The sequence below is a fragment of the Erythranthe guttata genome, chromosome 11, assembly GCF_056151865.1.
Source record: "Erythranthe guttata isolate IM_541 chromosome 11, IM_541, whole genome shotgun sequence".
Taxonomy (NCBI): Eukaryota; Viridiplantae; Streptophyta; class Magnoliopsida; order Lamiales; family Phrymaceae; genus Erythranthe; species Erythranthe guttata.
The window spans coordinates 7,659,708-7,681,868 of NC_142543.1; the positions used below are offsets into that span (position 1 = coordinate 7,659,708).

Here is a 22,161-nt window from a genome sequence, read left to right on the forward strand (position 1 = left end):
TGAGTTGGAGGGGACGAGCTATGTTTTTTCCATGCATGCTACTGGTAAGTGAATAATAGTAGGTATTACATTTGCGAACTCGTGACCTCCTGCAACTTATGTAATCACATTGATTCCGTACAGAGTGCAACGAGAAACCCAAAAAGCAACGACAGGTCCTTCCATCCTCCTGCAAACATAGATGCATATCGCTATCTAGTGTTCCCGCTCCATTCTGATAGGAATCCTAACAAAGTGGCAGACCATTTCACCCTCCTTGTTTTCGATCGGTTGGAAGAGACCTGGAAGTTCTACAACTCGCTGTTGCCAAGGGAGAATATAACCGACAAGTACTTGGTCGATGCACATGATATGGTAAAACTCTTCACCAACCCACCATCTTCAAATAAAAAACATACGTAAATAATAACATTTGTCTTTCTACCATGACAATAGAAAACATCAATGCAAGCTACTGCAAGTAGATACAACATCGACATCAATATCGATTTTGACATTGAAGTCGTTAAGGATTGCCCACAATAAAATAATGGACGCGACTGTGGTGTCCATGTACTCTACTGCATAAAGCAAATATTTCATCAACAACCCATAGACCCAAGCAGCGCAAGTGATGACTTGGCTAATATGCGCAGAGAAATCGTAGAGATTTTCTTGGAATGGGGTAACAAGGAATATGATGCATAGGCCAGTCAACCTTCTGATAATATGATGTCAACTAATTTTCTGTATGCATAGGCTTGTCAAAACTTATTTTTGAATATTATGTGTAATATGATGTTTTCAGTATTAACTTATTCACAATACTTATTTTTGAATTTTATGCAGTTATGAGCACATAATACGTTACATACATGCCAATAGTATATTATGTTGATGATAATAGTACTCAAATATATGTAGTAGTGAATTGTACATCCTATATCACCGAATTGTGTGCACCATTTACAACACTCCAAAAACAAACATGTGTTGAATAACATATTACTTCAATCCATGAGATAATCACTCGAAGATTATCATATGACATTAGTACACAAAAAAAAGTTCATATACCAAATCGAACGTATTATTGAACACCAACTGCTATGATAGTATATTAATGATTTCATTATAGTATATTTAATATGTAATGATAGTACATTACGGTTCTTGTACTGGTATGTAGGTTTCTTAAAAACAATATATCAATATAATAGTACAAACCCATATGTCAAGCTAAAATGATAATAACGTTTACAACAAAACCAACGTATAGTAATTCCAACATGATCAAATTAATACTTAAATCACATCATAACACTTTAATAATACTAATTAAATAGACTCTAGTACATTACTAATCACGTCATAGTAACTTAAACTGCTAATAGTAGTATAATACATTATTCATAATAGTACACTAAATTTATTACAACGTTTAACACTCAACAAATTCTACATTGCCATTACTAAGTAATCATGGCGTTAATCAAGCATATCAATTCTTAAGGGGATTTGGAAAATAACAACCATCGGAATCAGTTGAATTCACTAAGTTTAGGTCCTCGTCGTTATCATCTGGTATGCAATCCACTTATTCATCGGAAAACTGCGCAATGCCTGAATTCACTGCCCCACTTCCACTAGGATCAACGACTCCACCTCGTTCACCCCCAACACGTCTTCCAGCGTCACCAGCAACAACACCTTCGTTATTATTACGAACTCGGGGTGACCCGTTATTCTCGACATACAAACAAAACCAACACATGTTGCAGCCTATTAGATCATACAAAATCATCGTGTGCCTCGAACTACGACAATTGTCACTGTTCGCCACACCACCATCAGCCCCGTCAAGAATTGCCCATGACTCCTCGTACATTGGAATTGCAATATCTCTGAAGTTACACCTCCAGTCTGCTTCTGCAAAAACCCTCTCAGTTTGTATCCACAACCTTCGGTCCATATTGTCTAAAACTTATTTTATTGAGAAAAAGTGTGTTCCGGATATAATAGTATCGTTCCATTGATATGCTTATATAGTCGAAAAAAATAATCGTGAAACGTTATAATCAATATGATGCGTCTCCCGGGTTTACAAACGCATCGCTACGTACACATGCCTTTTCAACTTATGCGGTTTAAATACAGACGACTCATCAGAACGTACGCCTCTTCAGTTATATCCACAAAAAAAACCGTACGAAAAAACGACTATGTAATGTACACTATATTGCTATCGAGCTGTCATTCAACAGTTATATATTATTATACAACTGTGTATAACTAATTATACTGTGCATCGTATTTCTGCAATTTTGTGAAATTATAGAACCACGTGTTAATAGACCCTATCTTTGAATGTTAAATTGATTAACAACGAAAATCTTGTCAAAAACTGACCACACGATATAAAAAAGTCTACAACACAAATTAAATTGAAATATACTACTGAATAGATTTAATTAGACTACTGGTATCATTTTAAATAACTATAAGCATTCTAATAAAATACTAAGCTTGATAATATAAACAACAACCATTAAAAAGTCAATGTTAAACATTCCGTTCGAAAAATCCCATAAAACCAGAAATATTGTACGCAAACAAAAAATAAAATTATTTTTAACATAATCCATCAACCTTGAAAAACTACTGGAAAAAAATTAATTATAACAGTCACTTCCTACAAGTCTTCTTGTTATGATTTCCTTGAGCTTTGCAACGACTGCAAGTCATTTTTCGGGGGACACACTCACCCTGCGATGGAATCCTTTTCCTCTTTGGGCGACCACGTGTCGGTTTAACTTCAGGAGGTCCAATTACAGCAACATGAAGATCTGACACTTGTCTCACAAAGGGTATAATTGATCCCGAATAACTCTCCTTAAATGTTGATCTATGGTACCATCTATCAATATAATCATACGCAACAAGCCCACAACGAAGTTCAACAAAGATAACAGTAGTAGCATGTGCGCATGGAAACCCATTGATATGCCACAGCCTACAAGAGCATGTCCTTTCTCCAAGATCAACAACAGCATTTGGCGACGAAAAAACTTCGAATACATGCATAGACGATCTTTTGCATATCCATGAACGTCCCTTGTCAACAGCCTCCTCCAATCTCTTCTCAGTCTTCTCACACAACACAGTCGTCTATCTATTGCCATCACATAGCCTTTTACACATTTGCGTCATTAACAACCTTATGCCATCAATCAGACTAGTTATCGTCAAGTGACGTTGCTTCTTTATTTGATGATTCCACGACTCGCATCCATTAGAAGTCATTTGTCCGTACCTATGACCCTCGCAGTAAACGTTGGACCACTTCTCTTTTGGAAGATCATCTAAGAAATTTCAAACTTTCGTCCCACCAGTAGTCTTCAGCTTGTCAATACATCGATCAAATTCTTCCTTAGTTGTCGCATAAGCACACGCCGCAAATTGTTGCAACACCGTCTCACGAAAGCCAGCTGGAACACCCCTGAACCTGTATTTCAAATTTTTCTGCAAATGTTTGTAACAATATGTGTGCAAACAGTCAGGAAAAATGTTGCTAACACCCTCGATGATACCGTGGTTTCGATCCGAAACGAAATTGAGCGTCCTATCATTTCCAATAGCATCCCTAAAATGACTCAAAAACCAAGCCCAATTCGAATCATTCTCCTCACTTACAATTACAAATGCAATAGGGAACATACCTGCACATACGAAACTAAACCAAAATCACTACAACATTTTTTTAACTGTTTTGTGAATCAACTGTGCAGATTACTACATAACTCAATTGTACTATCATATGACATTTCATAAACTATGGTATAACTGTTAAGATACTATTAAACACAAATGCAGTAAGATCATTACCTTCATCAGCATCTTTAGCCACAACATCTTTAGCCACTGCACTAATCAACACCCCATTGTATCTACCTTTCAAAAATGTGCCGTCGAGCATGACAACAGGACGACAAAACTTGAATCCATCCAAACACGATGCAAATGCAAAAAAACACCGTCGGAAAATCTGCTTCTCCACCTCAACATCAAGATGAAAGATACTACCATGATTTGTCTTCCCCGCTTCATCAAAATAAGATGGAATGTAGGAATATGAAGAAGTCTCGTCCCCAAAGATCCTTCTTCTTCCCGCATCGATAGCCCTCCACGCAACCCAATAGCTTATGTCAACACCAAATTTATCCTTCACTTGACTCTGAATTTCTCCTGGGGTTATAGCCGGCATTGCACGAATATCATTTTCAATCAGGTCAATGACGACAACTGAATTCAATCTTCTCTTACTAGTTGTTCCAAAAAACATTCCACATTGATGATGTTTGTTGTACGACCGAATATAACAGTAATCATTTGATTTATCCACCGATGCATATATCCTCCACGAACATTGGCTAGCATTTTTGAAACGACACTCCGCTGTAACTCTCGTTGTCTCATTCTTAACATACGAGAATTCAAATCCCATCTCAATAGAGTATTTGATAAGCGATTTCCTGAACTCACGAACACCGCCTTCAAAAACCTGACCGACATCCTTAATCAAATATGCCCAATCCGCACTCAGCAATCTTCTACCTTTCACATTATCCGCCACTCTCTCTACATTGCGTTCATTAACAACCACACCTTCATCATACAACATCAATGGGAAGCCACCAACCTCTGCACATAATACATTCGGTCCAAGCAAATCTACTGGTTTTCCAACAATGTTAACATCAACACAATCCAACGAGAGATCTGATAACATTTCAAACATCGACGTCATGTCCTCATCGTTAGCCATGATACATTCACCAATGCCTTCCAGCCTATATGTGATGCTTATATCCCATCCATCGAGTTGTGGCCACTTTGAAATAACAAATGCAACCAATGAACCACGAGAAAACCCATTCGAACACCTCTTTATAGCAACCAACCCACCAAACCTCAACAAAATCCGTACGAAATTCGCCATCGAAAAAACCTAAAATCATGGAACGAACTTAAAAATTGAGAATACTAAAATTTGATTAAATAGACTGCAAATACATCTGAATGACAATGAATTAATATGATCAAAAATAAACTTAAGCTGCATAATCCATACACTCAATTAAAAAAGACTACGAAATATATTTTAATGTACTACCGATCACACTAAAATCGACTGTTGTAGACAAATAAACCAACTATCAATCGGGATCAAACTCATCAACTCGACCACACCATACATTTATTTCGATTATTACATAAACCAACTACGACACTCATATAAAACAACTCTGGTCCGACTGCGTGAACAATCTTCTTCTAACTCTCTAAATCCTAATCCAAACAAGCATCATCAGCCAAAATAACGATGTATATGTGACGACGTAATTTTGTTTAAAAACGTTCTACTTAATAGAATCAAGTATCAAACAGAAATCTTATTTGGATCTAACCACCATACACGACAACCCTGCACATACAACGGAAATAAAAACGAAAACAATCACATTCATACCTGCTTAACGACGGACAACAATGAACGCTCAAATCCGAACCTATTTCCACGCCGGTGAAAAAATCTTCAAAGCCGATGGAAAATGATGAAACGCTGGAGAAAATCTTCAAAACCGATTGTACACGATTTGATAGAAACCACCAATATACTCACGTAATTTTATTCCGTGATTTTAGGCAACGTATCAGCAATCTCATATCACGTAGTTAAGGAAATAAATGCCGTTCAAAATAAAACAGGGGTATTAAAGGGAAATTATATAATATATTTTGCCAAGTTGGCAAATTTGGGTTTATCTCAAAAAGGGAAAAAATAATTGGATCTACCTCATTAGAAAATATGAATGAGGGGGTTATCCCTAATAAACCCTTAATTTTAAAGATTGTACATTTATTTGCTTCATTTGCATTAAGAATGGCTATATTGTACACTACTGCACTTTACAGTACTTCACATATTCAATAATATGTACTTAAATATTTTTAAGTCCTTTGAACTTGTTTAACTTAAGTACTTTTACCTTAGTCAAAACATCCCCACGTTGCTATGGTTCAAGAACTTTATGGGTAAAATTTTGCAGAACCTGGTGAGCCATATATCCCCAACAAATTCTAGTTTCTTACTCAAGAATTTATCAATATGACTTTGTCACTCTTTAAGAATTCGAGTATTTTATCTTGTAATACTATTCAATTGTGCTAAATCTGAAACTTTACTTTCATAAGTACAAAACTCGTCAAACGAAGATCTATATCATCCACCTTAATTAATTTGAATAACATTTTTTATTCATATGCCATGATCATTCTCATTTAAATGCTTCTAAGGCTTCATCTGTGTTACTTCACAAAGGTACATAATTAACTTTTGGTTTAGCCACCAAAAAATGTAACAAATATTTTTTTCCCGTAAGTTGTACAATCTTTGAATTACCAATATGATTTAATTTCAAACACATTGTTTTTATTTCCTTTCGATGGAATACATGTACAATAAGAAACTTCTCAAGATACGTAAATCAAGAAAGTTCTTATCGAATTGTGGTCATTTGTACACAATTCAAGTATAGAATTTAGAGACTTACATTGTCATCCACATTGTTCACAATAAAGAACTATTTATGAGAAATATTCAGCCAATTACAACGATGAAATTGTCCGAAGCAATCTCTCAAGCATAGCTCGTTTGACATTTTCCTTACCAAAAAAAATACTTGTTGTTTCACCACCATAAAATCCACTCTTCAACATTAATCATATAAACTTATGTCTTGTGATCAGAATATCCAAAAATCAAGACGATCCAACGGTTCGATCATCTTGGATGGTCTGTTGGATAACAACTGCTCAAACATTCCTCAAGAATTAAACTTCTTGAATTTCAATTTTATATCAATTTCAAATAATACATGCCTCTAAGTGCTCACACAAATAATTTATCATATTTAAAATCACATCAACTCGATTGTGAATATACTAAACATCAAATTTAAGCACAATATATTCATTAACAACATGAATTATATAGTTATATAACACCACATTCGGAATTAAACTAATCATGAATTTATAAGAATATAAATATGCACGTAATCATAATTACTCAATTTCAAATATTCACATACATAGTACTTCATCATTCCCTTAATAGTTGTCACTTTTGTTAGTTGCACACATATTAAGAAATCCATTAAATTTGCATGGAGAGTAACAAAAAGTATAACAAATCACTACAATACCCATGCCATGAATGGACTTTTAACTAGTTATATTTCAATTAATTATGAGTGAGAAAGGGCAAAATTGAGAACATTTCATTAGCGATTCATTGGAATACTGAAATGGCAAATAATTTGAAATATAAAAAAATGGCAAATGTGACAACTATTTAGGGAAGGAGGAAGTATATTTTATGAATGTAACATAGTTACATGTACTTATGAATTTCGTAATTAACATAAAATAATTAATGCTTTCATAAATTAAAGAACAACATTATATTTAATTCGTACTCTCGACTAAACATAATTATTCTTGCTCAAAATTTATTAATCATCTTAGCATAAATATTCATATAATTTATACATGTTACATACTTTAAGGCATTTAGTAATCAACATATATAGAATTATTAATTCTCCACATGAAAGAATAATTAATTCTAATTCGATAATGCATACTAACGTCATAATGACTAAGCATAATTTTTATGCTTCAAGAGTAACATTCATAACCATAGTAAAACTATTCATATAATTGGCATATTTAACATAAATATCTATTAAATCATATCAATGTGCATCATGTTCTCATTAAATTATCAATGTCAATTATAACATATAGTACGATCTTATGGTGCCATAATTCTACCATGCAATATAATCATGTTCATATTTCATACAATATGATATTATTCTATAACATACTGCTTAATTGCATGAGTTAAAATTTATAAATGAAAAGGCGTACCCGAACGAATTATAAATTTGTTGTTTCAAACATTTGGGACAAATTTGAAATTCTCGCGTAGGGAATGCATCGGCACTTTTGGTAGCACGGACAAACTTAATCGTATATTTCACATCCAAATGTCCGATTTTGTTGATTCAATAAATAGCCAACACAATTTCCTACAACTTTCGTCTTTCACTTTTTGCGGGATTCAAACTGGATCATGATCAAAGTAAGCCTCGAAGTTGAAGTATGTGTGCTGTGAAAAAATGCACCTGCAATGGAACCATGAAAATATTCAATAATATTCATGAATATAAATAATATAAAACCTCATTATATGTATGGTATGATTCCATCATTATTCTTGGATTTAATCTTCTTTCACCAAAATTTCGTGCATTGAGTTACATTAGTCACGAACGGTTGCATTTTACATGAAAAGGTGCATTAGCAGTTCTGGCACCCTTTCGTATTTTCATCATAAATCATAGAAGATTTAACATGTTATGAGAAGCCAACACGATTTTCAGCAACTTTTGTGAAACGCTAATTTTCCATATTCTAACTTAATCATCTGCGAAAATGGTCTGGAACGGCAGGTATGTGTGATGTCTGAAAATGAATCATTTCTCCAATTTGATTTTCTAACTTCCCGGATTTTGGAGATAAATCTTCTCCATTTCAGTTGTAACAGCCCGCATTTTCATAAGCATTTATTATATTGAACATATAGTAAATACGAATATACGTGCATTTCATGAATCGAGTAGCAATTTATACGTTCTCAATGTGTTTATGTGATTTAGATACATTATAGTAGTTTTAGAAGTAGACATTATTATTAATTGAGTAGTTGATTCTAATTATGTGATTTAATGAATTATGTGCTTTAGTCCATGGATTTTAATGATGTGCTTTAATTGATAATTAATCTAGGATTGAGATGATGTGAAATTAGTTTTCGTTATAGTTTAATTGGTATCCTATGGAATTTATATGAATTATATGTTTTAGTGTGTGTGTATTGGCCGTGTGTTGTGGGAAGGTGAATTACTCCCTAAGTTTATTAATTACAAAGGACTTCCCTCTTCTCTTCTATATTCCTAAGATGCCCCCAAGGTATGTTCTCCCAAATTTCCAATAAAACCCCAATGTCTTTTATATTGCAAATAAGGACCTCATCTCCCCTATAAATAAACCCCTCCTCTTCACATTCTCTTCACACCAAAACATCAGCCAAAAGGCCCTCTGCTCTCCCTCTCCTCTCCCTCTCCATCGAGCAAAAACAGCCCCAAAGAAGAATTCTCTTCTTCAATTCTATCACCCCATCAAAGCCCCTCTCTTCAATTCCTCTCCAAGAGAAACTCCCTCCTCTTCAATTCTGCTAAAAATCTTCAAGAAACAGCCCCTTCACATCCTTCAAACTCAGCCCCAAAGCCATCCAAGAACATCCAAGTCAAACCCGCCGAAAATCCACCGAGCCTTTGATTTCCTTACTCCTTCATCTTCGATTTCTTGCTCTTGGGTAAGGACCTTGGTCTTTACTGAAATAATAACTTAATTAATATAAATTATATGGGTTTTAATGAATTTTATGTTTGAGGTTTTAATTTGGGCTTTAGAAGATAAAGTTCTTGATGAACACTACTTGAATTTCAGTTTCGTAGCTTCTGATTGTATTGCATGTCTCATCGGGTAATACTTTTGATAAAATTATGAAATTTGGTGGTAGTCTAGATATTTTGGTTGGCTTCATATTGATATAAATTATGCATAAATCGGATTTATACTGAGTAAGTTATGAATCGTTTTCTGAATCTGCACAGTTTTGGAGTCATCCACGAATTATGTGTTATATAGCGTTTTATACTAATCTTATGGAGTTGATTCCACCTGAATATGATTATTAACTTATGAAACTGACTTCCCACAAAATTTGGTAGTGTTTAAGTAAAGGTATAAATTAATTGGTATTTTTAAAGTTAGTGGATCTGTTCAGAATTTCTGCTTATGTTACTGCACTAAATTGATTATATCTCTTACATAGATAAGTTTCTTCATAAACTGTTCTAACCCTATAAACTAGACTTAGATATGGACATGTGTTCCAAATTTCATCATCTTTGAATCTACGGTTTAGGAGATATGAATTTCTGAAGTTGTAGTGCCTAAACTGCCAGATCTGTTTTGCTCAAAGATGTAGATATAGATCACTAATGAATTTTCAGGTTTTCAGTCTCGGAGTTTACTGCATGTTTCATAGATGCCCTGTTTTCTAAAAATCATGAAATTTCATGGGTAACTAGATCTTTCTGTTCTCTTTAATTTGATATATTTTAATCATCAAACGGATTTCAGATGATTAAGATATGAATTATTCACGAAACCTGTACATTTTTTGAGTCAGCTGAGGATTTGCTTTTAAAATCAATGTTTTCTTAGTTTGATTTCCTTGATTCCACTTGGAATATATTTATAACCTATAAAACCAGTTTTCTGCAAAGTTTTACAGTGTTTCAACAAAAGGGTGATTTATTGGGTATTTTTAAAGTGGCTGATTCTGTTTCTGAAAGTGTGACCATACTACTGTACTGTTTTAGTTATTTCTCTGAGGCTACTGCTTTTCTTGGCAAACTGTTTTAAATGAGTCTTTTACACTGATATAGGAGTATTTTGTTATAGTTTCAGAATTTTTGAAGTTATGGTCTAAGAGATATGTATTTCCAAAGTTAAGGTGTCAAAACTGTCCGATTTTCCTAAAAACGAATTTCTTGGAATTAAAGGGTCATTTGTGAGCATTATTTAAACTCTTGAAGACATGACTTAATATGGTAATGAATATAGATTATGATGTTACATCTAGAGAACCATTATTAGAGTAGTTATAAGTAAGATACAAAGACTAGTATATATTTAGACCTATAAGTTGTTCTTGAAACTTTCTATGTTCTAGTACTTATACTAGATTTGATTTTCTATAGTCCTTTGAATAGGTATTATGTGAAATATTGAATTTCATGATGATTATTTGAATAATGTGTCTTACTCGTATGAGGTATAAGTATGTATATATATAAGTATATGTATATGTATATCGATAGTTTAGACCTATGATGTTATAGGCGTACTCCCTCCGGGTTGAGGAAACTTATAGCCCATAGTTATAAATTAGAGTATATACGTATATGTATAAGTATATATATACGTATAAGTACCTACGTGTATATACGTGTAAAAGTATATGTGTCTTTATTACTAATGTTTGATCTATATGTGCTTACTATTGTTCCGGAATTTGCTTCCGAATTGTATGGTTTGATTATCAAGTTATGTGATTTAACTCCTTCGAATTATGTGAATGACATACTTGAAATTATTACTCTTTATTTGAATGGTGTATTAAGATCTTCAAATTACGTGCATTCCTCGAGTCATTAAATGGTTGCATGGTCTAGTATAGAAGAGTCAAAACGGTAACGTTGCTCCGATGAATAGACATGGGATACGGCGGGCCGGTATCCCAAAACGACAAGTTACTATAGAATGCAGTGTGGGTAGCTCTCACCAAAGACCGGGCTCAGTATAAAAACGTCTATTGTCGATGCTTACGTTAGGGTTTTGATAGGGAATCCCGTCATACGCATCTACGCATAAAAATGATTTTCGAAGAAAAATGATTTTCTTTTAAAAGAAATTTCGTTTTGTTTAAAAAAAGGGGAACTTCGTTCAAAGAGACTTTATGCCTAAATTGAATTCCCAAGTAAATTATGAATTAATTTACATGAATTATTCCCAGAATGATTTTCAAGTAGTTTTCGAAACAAAACCATACTTTTGTTACAATGCTCTCGATTTCAAGAAATATATGTTATGTGCTTATATGTGTAATTATATGCTTGAATATGTGTGACGTGTTTGTAGAGATAACATAATTAGTTGGAAAGGACATAGACGAATACTTTAGGACTCCCATAGGTCGTGAGTGATACGATGAGAGAGGCGTGAGTTCGTCAGACTAAGACTAATGTCCTTACTGAGCCAGTGTTTGGGCTCATGCTTTTATGCAAATTATCTTTTTAGGTTCTCCAAGCTATTTAGGAGGCCGGTGGAGTGGAGTTCGAGGAATCACGAGCTTTGGTGCCTAGATTATTTTACTCAGATTTTATACGCAATGTTTTATCGAAAAACTAATCAACATAGTATGATTTTATTTTTGTACTCTGATTTGGGAACTCAGTCTATTAAACGGGGTTATATTAAATAAAGTTTATTTCCTTCCGCTGTCTTACGAATGTTTTCTAAACCCCGATGATGTTTTGTGTGGATTATTCCGCCACCTCGAGATTTCCTTCAAAATCCCTTTCATGTTATGGTACACTCTCTATGAAAAATATTATTTTCCGATTGTGGGTTAGATTTGAAGTAAAGGGAAATGGTTCTAAAATTTTAAAGTGGTTTTTCTCAAAGTTCAAATTTGTTCCAAAAGGTTTTTAATAAAGTCTGTGTTTTCTAAAATTTCTTTTAAATCATTGAGGGTGCTACATCAGTGGTTTGCAATTTTGAAATTACTAAATATTGTCTTACGATTGTTATATATGTGAGGGTATATTTCGAAATCCAGTTTGGACAAACTTTTATGAATGGAAAAAAAAAGTTGAGGCAAGACTTTTGATTCTTTCTCCGTAAGAAAATATTGGTATGTATTCGTGCTCACGGTTCTAATCAATTGTCCCCAAGATACAATGACTTGTGGGTATTCGAGTTTCCATCACAACAAGGCTCGAAGTACAGTCAAACAAAACAAGAGATTTGGACTTTTTAGACACGAAGAAATGGACTTGATGATTGCAACAATACGCAATGAGATGCTTCAATGAGAAATATATTCTATCATGAATTAAATTCCATGTGAATGAATGAATCAAATGGTGGATTTTTTAATCTATTTATAGATCTTCAAAGGTTATGACCACAAGTCACAACTCTTAGGAAAATGAGCACTTGAAAAGGTACCACACATTTTCACAATTTACACGTATTTCTAAAAGGGTGTTTTAACAACTCCATATTTTTCGAAGGTGACTATTCACCTCTTCAGTTTCCATTTATTGTTTGAAGTCATTTTATTAATTTTTCATTCATCAAAAATAATTTTGAGAAACGAAATTAATCAACTCAAAATTTCCAACACAATGAAGGTGTTAAGATAATTCATTAGGTTGGATGGGATGTGGTCTGTAAACCTAAAGATGAGGGAGGATTGCGCATTCACCCACTCTAAGAAGTGCATGACAGTTTGAAAGGGAAACTTGCTTGAGAAATCTTATAAGGTAAATCCATGTGGGCTAGATTCTCAAGATCAAAGTATGGCGAGTCTATTGGTGATCAGAGTATGTGCATGGATTTGGGGTTGTGGAAAAAAAAAATTCCGCATCTTGTAGTTCTTAAGGGTCTTAGCCGATGGATTGTTGTGAATGGTATAGTTGATTGTTGACACGATAATTGGTGTGGTATTGTATTGAATCCTTCTAAATCTCTGATGATGTACGAAGCATGTGCGAATCGACAACATATTACTCAATTTTTGTCCGTTAACCAGCTACAACTTTTTAATCTCATTCATATTGATCAAGTTATCAGTTGGTTATTTCTAAGAGTGAAAATGGTAAATTTGAAACCTCTTTATACTGGGAAAATCGTCGAGTACCAAACCCTAAACCTCCATGGGCTCCGATCATATGGAATAATTGTATATAGTTCAATGTTTGTGTACTCATGTGGAGAGCTATAAATAATATTGTTCATTTGATCTGAATTTCCGAAGAAAATAGCTTAATTTCCCATATCTAAAAGAGGTGTCTTTGCAGTACCTTCTGGTGTCCTCGGAATTTTCTCAAAGTTTTCGGAGTTATTTAGGGGATATCCTCCATGTTTCCGAGAGTTTCGTATCCTTCCACCATCTATTCAATACGTACACTTTGGGCTCTCCGACAACCGAATAACTTAGTCTAATCTCTACTGGCATTATTTTCTTTGTTTGTTGGGAAATATGAAAGACTAGGTGCAAAAAGTTGTATGAAGAAGAATGGTTAGCGTACAAATCTTCAAAAAAGCTCATTATTATATTTTTTTCGTTCCTTACCCTCCAAAGATACAAAGCATGTGTCGGTGTAGAGTACGATTATTATCCAATGATTGGGTGTGCAGATTCAACAACCTATTATTTCTTTTGAAAGCTTGGTTCGTTGACCAATGACTCATAACTTTAAGATTAACATAGTTGGAGCTACAAAATGGTTCTTTTATTCTGTTGGTGGTGTCTTAAGAGATCCAAGGAATGGTTATGACAGTTTTTTTCCAATTTTTATGGTACTAACAACATCTTCCATGCTGAAGCTCGTGCTTTTCTTGAAGGGATATTACTATGCAAGGCTATGGGATGTTAACCGATAGACATACTGTGAATTGGAAAATCATTTATCTTCTTCGTCAAATCAATCATGAAAAACAACCTAGATGGTCCAACCATCACTTTCATCGAGATCATAAAGTGCGGCAGATCAACTTGCGAAAGATGGGTTGAAACACCAGCAATCTCAAGATTTTAATCCGCATACTTTCCATAGCAAAATTAATCATTTGTTGTACTTCGATAGAATCGAATTGTGTAATTTCCATAGAAAGTAGATTTAGGGGTACTCTTTCCTTGTTTGGCAATCAAGATTTTAACGAGGCCCCATTGTAGTTCTTTTCAATCACTAAAGCTATTTTTCTTGCCAAAAAAAAAAGTAAAATCATTGAACTACAAAAAAAAATTAGGACTGACAATCGGGCTATGTGAGCCGAGCTTGGGTTGACTCAAGCTGAGATATCACCAAGCCTTATTACTATATGCTCAAACTCAAATATCATCGGTCTTCATGGTTATAGGATCAAACTCGGCTGATGTATTTATTCGGGTCTCGGATTTATATGGGGCTTATATCGAGCCATATAAACATTATAACTTTACAACTTAGTAGCTAAACGTCTTCAAGAAAAATAAAATTTTGCAGCCGAGAGAAAAATCAAAAATATTCATGAAGAACTAAATAAGATAAAAAATCATAGTTTGTTTCATAAATTAGAATATTCATTTGATTACTATTTGACTAGTTGCCACCGCCACCACTTAATTTTTTTTTTTTAACTTTTTCTGTTTTTTTTTTCTCAAAATAAAATAATTATATACGATTGAAAGTGGTAACTTTTATGTGGAGCCATATCATTAAAATAATAAATATATGTAGTATATTTAATTATTACTTTAACCGGCGCGGACTTAGATCGAGTTGAGCCATAGTAGGTTTAAACTCGACTCATAAATGAATTGGTTTTAATAAAATAGCTCTTACTTATGCCGATTCACTAAAAATTAGGTTCAACTCAAATATAATTTGGCTGAGTCTTTGGGTTCTGACTAGCCCTGGCTCAATTGGTTGGTCATAGTTTCTATGTTGTTTACACATATAAATATAAATAATTACTTGTTTTAATAGATTGTTAGCAAAAATAGATTAAATATTGTGTATAAAAAATTTTATGATGAATATTAATATAAATAAACTACAAAAAGTAAAAAAAAAAAAAAAACTAAAATTAAATGAATAAGTAATATATTTTGATTATATATATATATATATATATATATATATATATATATATATATATATATATATATATATATATATATTATGAACATTACATAAACCTAAGAAATTGATCAATTTATTCACACACATGAGGAAAGATTTAGGAAATGTATCATAATTTCTTGGTGTTGAAGCTTTGTTGGACTATTAGACTTTTCTTTTATATGCATGAAGCAAAGCAACTTATATAAATGTGATAATTTTTCCAACCTCCACTTTATACAAATACCGTTAGTGGAAATCGTTATGTTCTGTTATATATAACCCCTAAAGTTCTCTTTCTTTTTTTTTTTTTTTTTAAATATATGAAATTAGTTTGTATAAATAGGTGGGTGATTTGTTTGGTGCAGCGGAAAACGTGGAGGTGAATCTGAATCAATGTAATTATTTTGTACGTGAACATACATTATTGAATCCATTGAGGGCTAATTAATAATATTAACAAGAATGGCATCTATGTCTGAGTTTGAGTTTGACCCCCCTCTCTCTCTTTCTCTCTCCTTCTCTCTCTCTCTAGCTCACAATTCCAATCCAAATCAAATAAAGAGATTTTCATATTCCTGGAGAGATTGACTAGGGAACGGGGAGGGAGACTCGCATTCATTCTATAAAATATTATATAATTAGAAAAAATCAATTATCCTTTTTTTCATTTCATAATTAATATTTTGCCAAAACTAGGATCAGGGGTTTGCTTCTTCATCTTTGGCCTTTTGCCTTTCAGGCCTAAAAACTCTGTACGTAATGTTTTTCCCTCAATTTTCAATTTGATCAATGGCCTTTGAATTTTTTTTTACACGTTTCCTTCATTTCAATTAATATTAATGATAATGTTTATATTTGTTTGTTTTGTGTTTGTTAATAATTGGCAGATGAAAGGCTAACAAGAAATCGTTTGTATGCATGTGTGGGTGGAGGAATATTATGGACATCTCTGTTTGTTAAGCAAAACAAAGATGCCATTAACCGTGAATTCGCCCACCCTACCTACCCACAACCACCTCGACAAGCCACGGATTGGTGGTTCCGATGACCCTCCACCGCGCTTGTATCAACTATGGAAAGGAAGAAATGTACGTTTTATGTTTAATAATTACCATTCGTCGTTAAATAAAAATAATAATACTCCGAGATTAATGAATCGAAGCATGCAAAACTTAAGTTAAATTGCATTTGCAGAAATTCATGTTTGGTGGGAGATTGATATTTGGTCCAGACTACAAGTCTCTGTTCCTCACAATGTCACTAATCCTGGCTCCACTAATCTTGTTTTGGACGTTTGTTGCTAAGGGCCTTATCGTTTCGTTTCCCCCTCGATGGGGCCTTTTTATCATCTCTCTCTCTTTTATTTTCACTGCATATGTGAGTTCTCTTCTTTTTTTATATAATTATAAATATATCTCACTTATGTTTCATGCATATATGTAGTTACTTATTTGAATCGTGATGAATGAATGCAGATAATGATTCTTCTGTTTATGACTTCTGGAAGAGATCCCGGTATTATACCCAGAAATACTCAACCACCTGAAAATGAAGATTATGATTCTTCCAACTTATCGACAGAATGGGGAACCGGCAGTCAAAATAGTTCTTCTATTATACCACTCACTAAGAATATAATGATCAATGGTATATTTGTGAAGGTCAAATATTGTCAAACATGCATGTTATATCGCCCTCCACGGTGCTCACACTGCTCCATATGTAATAACTGTGTCGAACGTTTTGACCACCATTGCCCATGGGTCGGCCAATGCATTGGAAAGGTTACTCCATATCCATTCCCTTTCTCTAGATATATTTATTTTTGCTATATTTAAAATTTTTGAGCTAAATATATGACCGCGAGTTTATGGCTCTATAACAGAGGAATTACATGTACTTTTTCATGTTCGTGTCCTCTACGACACTCCTATGCGTGTTTGTTCTAGCTTCGTGCTCGATAAACATCAACAGGATAATGAATGAGAACAATTGTAGCATTTGGATGGCTATCCAAGAGTCACCTGCTTCTGGATTTCTCATCATGTATACATTTGTTGTCGGTTGGTTTGTTGGTGGCCTCACTGCATTTCACTTGTACTTAATTGCCACAAACCAGGTATTTATGTGTGTGTGTGTGTGTGTGTGTGTCTATATATATATATATATATATATATATATATATATATATATATATATATATATATATATATATATATATTCTTTTCACTTTTTTTTCGGTTGCTATTTTTGTTGTTGATGCATTTGTCCAATTTTGATTTTTATTGATGTACAGACAACGTATGAAAATTTCCGGTATCAATATGACCAAAAGTTGAATCCTTATAACCTCGGATGTTGTGGAAATTTTAAGGAAGTGTTTTGCGCAAAGATACCGAATTCGCGGAATAACTTTAGGGAGAAAAAGAGTAAAGAAAATTCATCGGCAGGGTTTAATGTGTCACCTTACTTGGGTCGGACAATAAGCGCCGAGACGACGTCAAAGAGTGTAGAGATGGAAAAAAGGCAGAGTGTTGATGCAGATGAAATTGAGGTTGTTATAAGTAACCATCATGTTGAAAGTTTATCGAGACAAGATGATTTGGAAGAAAGACAAGAGATGCGTGTTTGAAACTAAGGATAAAGATCGATCATCAATTAATTGTGTACGTTTTGCAGTATGTAGATTATCTTTCTTGGAGATAATTAGCAGGTGCTGACTTAATTGCATGCAATATTCATGCACATGTTTTAAAATCAAAAGTACTTACTGGTGAAGAGGAAATATATGTGTTATTCTATCTCGGCCAAGTGATGGTACCAAAATCTACGTTCCTATAAATCTTGATTTGTTGTATAGCCTTAGAGCATAAGCTTTTCCTAATATTTTTCATATTAATAGAGGTTTTCTTAGCAATAAGTAAAACGATATATCTGTTTTTGTATGTAAAGTTAGAAAGTTAGCAGAACTTAGTTAATTATTGTTTTTAAAAAAAGATATATTTTATGTAGTTATTGTTGTTTTGTTTAGAGCAACGCATCCTCATCAACAGTTTCGAAACTGTGTGGGTGATATGAATAGATTTGTAGGGAGTTTAGTCTTTAATGTATATGTATTATGACTTGTGAGTTTTGGTATATATGTTCTGTTAGAAATTTATCTATAAACATATAAGAATCCCAAAAACTAACATACCAAACGAGAATTGTACAGAAATGTAAACATGGAAACGTAATCATTGAATCTCCACTGGTTTTGGGGTGGGCCTTTCAGAGAATCCGCAATTCTATGGGTTAGGACCATAATATTAATCCAATATCTACTAGTCCAATCTGCATAACTTTATTTGACCATATTTAATTGGATTAAGTATACGTTACATAACGATACACATTTAAATCACATCTGCAACATGTTAATTTTCTATTAGCGCCATTTACTTATGATTGTTCCTCTCTTGGCAAGTGCACTTTGTGTTAGTGCATCCCGTTAATATGATTTTCATTTTGAAAAGAAGGGGAAATTTGCTAAACACCCTCCAAGTATAATGTTTTTATTTGTATCAGGACAGTCGCAATTCTCCATTTTGCTGATAGTCCTCTAATATTGTACAAACGAATTTGCCCGATCTTTCTCAACATCAAAAATGAATTTACCCCGAACCATTTTCCTCTCTTCTCTCTTTCCCTCTATGTTTTCTGTGCGTATTGCTCCTCGAGTTCTCGATCTTCTGTCACCAAATTTGATCACTGATGCTCTCTCATCCACCCCTCACTCGCTACCATAACCGCCTGCTTCGATCTGCTCCATCCCACTCCATGCCGCTACACACAATCATACACACACGCACCCATCGGGTGCACACAGGCGTGCGCGCGCGCACACACACACACTGCCACATACATTGGCTCACCCGCACACAATGTGCCTGACTAGCAGTATGAGAAGTAATCTCCATTTAATGAGTTGATTGAGAAATTGGTGGGAATGGGTTACATGAGTACTGACATATCGTTGGCATGATTTAAAGGATAGAGGAGAATGGTTTGATTGAAATTATGTGCTTGAAGTAATGTTTGATAGTAGCACGAATTGATTTGATTCTGTCCAATCTGAATCCTTATTCTTATTATTGGTCTTAGGGGTGTGCACGGGTCGGTTCGGCTCGGTTTAGCCAAAAACCGAACCGAACCGAATATATCGGTTTTTGTAAAATTAAAAACCGTGTATGTCGGTTTTTTATTGGTTCGGTTTCGGTTCGGTTTCGGTTTTTTTCGGTTCGGTTTCGGTTATTTTTCGGTTCAAGAGTAACTATACATTCAAGTTGTACAAACAAAAGAATACAATTACAATTACTTTCACAACTTACTAATGCAATGAAAATATAAAATCTTTAATTTCATAGGACTTAACGTAATTTAGATGATGTATTATGCTTCATTTTTTTTTTCCTACTTTCATCTACCACATTATTAAAACCATGAACTCAAGTAAATTTTTAATTACTAAATAAATAAAATACAATGCCTCAATTATTTATGAACAAATGCTTAGAATGAGACAAGTAATTGAAAGATAGAAAATAAATATTAGGGTAAAATAATACATATATTATATAAAATGAAGTCATTTTATAGTTTCGGTTCGGTTCGGTTTTTCGGTTCGGTTATTTACCTTTCCACCATACCGAACCGAATAATTCGGTATTTCAAAAATAAAAAACCGTACATGCGGTTTGCTATTCGGTACGGTTTAAAACGGTTCGGTTTTTCGGTTTTTTTTGCTCACCCCTAATTGGTCTAATAAAAGATAGGACACACAACTCAGTGAAAGACAATATAATTTTGGACAGATGTTTGTTTTTTAAAGTACTCTTATCCATGAATGTAATTACTAATTAGGCTCTTTCAACGGCTATATGTTCACGTATCTTTAAGTGAACTCTCTTCTAAAACTGCTTGAAATGCATGTTTGTATGCTAAATTTATGGTCATGAGTGTAAATAAGTTATCCAAATAAGCTCTCTATTCAGTTCTTTTTAACTATGGTCGCTGACTAAGTTTGGTTACTAAGCCATTAATTAAGATCTCTAAACAATTCTATAACTAAACAATTTATTTACTTTCTGAACAACTATATAGGAGGGCCTAAATATCTTTTCATCAATAAAAAATAAAACTGCGTTCACCCCTAAATTCATCATTTGTAATAGCCCTACCAGTTTTTATTCCAATAATACCCCTCACATAAATAAATTAACATTAATCATTATTTTGACTGCATTGATTATTTTTGAATTGTTTTATATTTTTTGTATTTTTCTAATATCTCAAAAAACAGTTCCTCAATCTTTTTTTTTCTCGATAAGTTTACTACATCGAATATGATTGTTAACCACAAATTAAAATGTCTGCAAAATAAATTACAAGACAAAAAAAAAATAGGAACAAATAAATATTTGATCAAGGGAAAATAGGTTACAATCTTTGTTGATTCCTCTGGTTCTTCCTCTAGATTTAATCCAATGGTCGAAGCTTGTTCTTGAATTGAAAGCTTGATTCCTTCCTTATTTGCGGAAGTAGATATGGATATCTAGAAATCGATTTGGGGATTTCTAGGTCTTGTGGATATGGTGCCTTGATGAAGATGTAGAACCTCCGCGGTTGTTGTTCTTCGTCGTGGCAAGAGCTCGAGACTTGAGAGTTTTTGAGTGCTTAATGTACGCCTTGCTTGATGCTTGTGTCCTTGTATTTTTGTATATATTGCTTGTAGGTGTTTGTGATTTGACGGTGCAAATTTGAGCTTCAAGCATATGTGAGGTTGTGAAAGCCGCAGAGAAAATCTGATGAATAGACGCTCGTTATTGCAGCATCAAATTTAAATGTATGCAAAATAAATTACAAGACAAGAAAAAAATAGGATAAATAAATATTTTGGTTACAATCTTTGTTGATTCCTCTGATTCGTCTCCTAGATTTAATCCAATGGCCAAAACTTGTTCTTGAATTGAAAGATTGATTTCCTCCTTGGTTTGCGGAAGTAGACATGGATATCTAGAAATCGGTTTTGGGATTTCTAGGTCTTGTGGATATGGTGCCTTGATAAAGATGTTGAACCTCCGCGGTTGTTGTTCTTCATCGTGGCAAGAAATCGAGACTTAAGAGTTTTTTAGTGCTTGATGTACGCCTTGGTTGATGCTTGTGTCCTTGTATCTTTGTATATATTGCTTGATGATGATGTTGAAGAGGAAGAAAATGAGGAGGAAAAATAATGCATAATAAGGATGCAATTTGTTACATAAATTTTCTTACCGACCAATTCAAGGAAATCACATATCATGAAGATTCTCAATAATAAGAAAAGACTTCATATTAGCCAAATCTACAATTAACAACAAGTTCAAAACTGACAAAATGGATTTCCATTTGACGGCTTAGGAAAACAACAACCATTAGCCATTTTTTTTTCTTTTCATTCACACTAGGAAGCGGCTAAAACAAATAACGTTTTTTTCTTACTTCA

General features: G+C 33.7%; 2 protein-coding genes and 1 long non-coding RNA gene across 3 annotated transcripts; 2 read left to right on the forward strand and 1 right to left on the reverse strand.

Moving 5' to 3' along the window:
• Nucleotides 1-2,664: 2,664 nt before the first annotated feature.
• LOC148766910 (uncharacterized) lies at nucleotides 2,665-4,804 on the reverse strand. Its single transcript, XM_088825857.1, has 4 exons — nucleotides 3,865-4,804; nucleotides 3,556-3,698; nucleotides 3,358-3,501; nucleotides 2,665-3,126 (listed from the first exon to the last, which is right to left on the reverse strand). The coding sequence occupies exons 1-4, from the start codon at nucleotides 4,802-4,804 to the stop codon at nucleotides 2,665-2,667; spliced, it is 1,689 nt and encodes a 562-aa protein (XP_088681983.1).
• A 4,379-nt stretch (nucleotides 4,805-9,183) lies between these two features.
• On the forward strand, nucleotides 9,184-12,250 carry LOC105970714 (uncharacterized). The gene is made up of 2 exons (XR_001173977.2): nucleotides 9,184-9,487; nucleotides 12,043-12,250. It is a non-coding gene; the product is annotated as an uncharacterized LOC105970714 (long non-coding RNA).
• A 3,702-nt stretch (nucleotides 12,251-15,952) lies between these two features.
• On the forward strand, nucleotides 15,953-18,838 carry LOC105970693 (putative protein S-acyltransferase 7). Its single transcript, XM_088825468.1, has 6 exons — nucleotides 15,953-16,390; nucleotides 16,526-16,726; nucleotides 16,833-17,015; nucleotides 17,114-17,422; nucleotides 17,524-17,757; nucleotides 17,935-18,838. Exons 2-6 carry the CDS (start codon nucleotides 16,553-16,555, stop codon nucleotides 18,268-18,270), a joined length of 1,236 nt encoding a protein of 411 aa, XP_088681594.1. The 5' UTR covers nucleotides 15,953-16,390; nucleotides 16,526-16,552; the 3' UTR covers nucleotides 18,271-18,838.
• Nucleotides 18,839-22,161: the final 3,323 nt, after the last annotated feature.

Bases quoted from the DNA above. Each gene is read 5' to 3' on its own strand.
- LOC148766910 (XM_088825857.1), bottom strand. From the start codon at position 4,804: ATGGCTAACGATGAGGACATGACGTCGATGTTTGAAATGTTATCAGAT. The intron at 3,502-3,555 runs GTTAGCAACATT...AAACATTTGCAG, and splicing joins ACCACGGTATCATCGAGGGT to AAAAATTTGAAATACAGGTT. The intron at 3,127-3,357 runs GTTTGAAATTTC...TTGTGTGAGAAG, and splicing joins AGACTACTGGTGGGACGAAA to ACTGAGAAGAGATTGGAGGA.
- LOC105970693 (XM_088825468.1), top strand. From the start codon at position 16,553: ATGCATGTGTGGGTGGAGGAATATTATGGACATCTCTGTTTGTTAAGC. The intron at 16,727-16,832 runs GTACGTTTTATG...TTGCATTTGCAG, and splicing joins AACTATGGAAAGGAAGAAAT to AAATTCATGTTTGGTGGGAG. The intron at 17,423-17,523 runs GTTACTCCATAT...GCTCTATAACAG, and splicing joins TCGGCCAATGCATTGGAAAG to AGGAATTACATGTACTTTTT.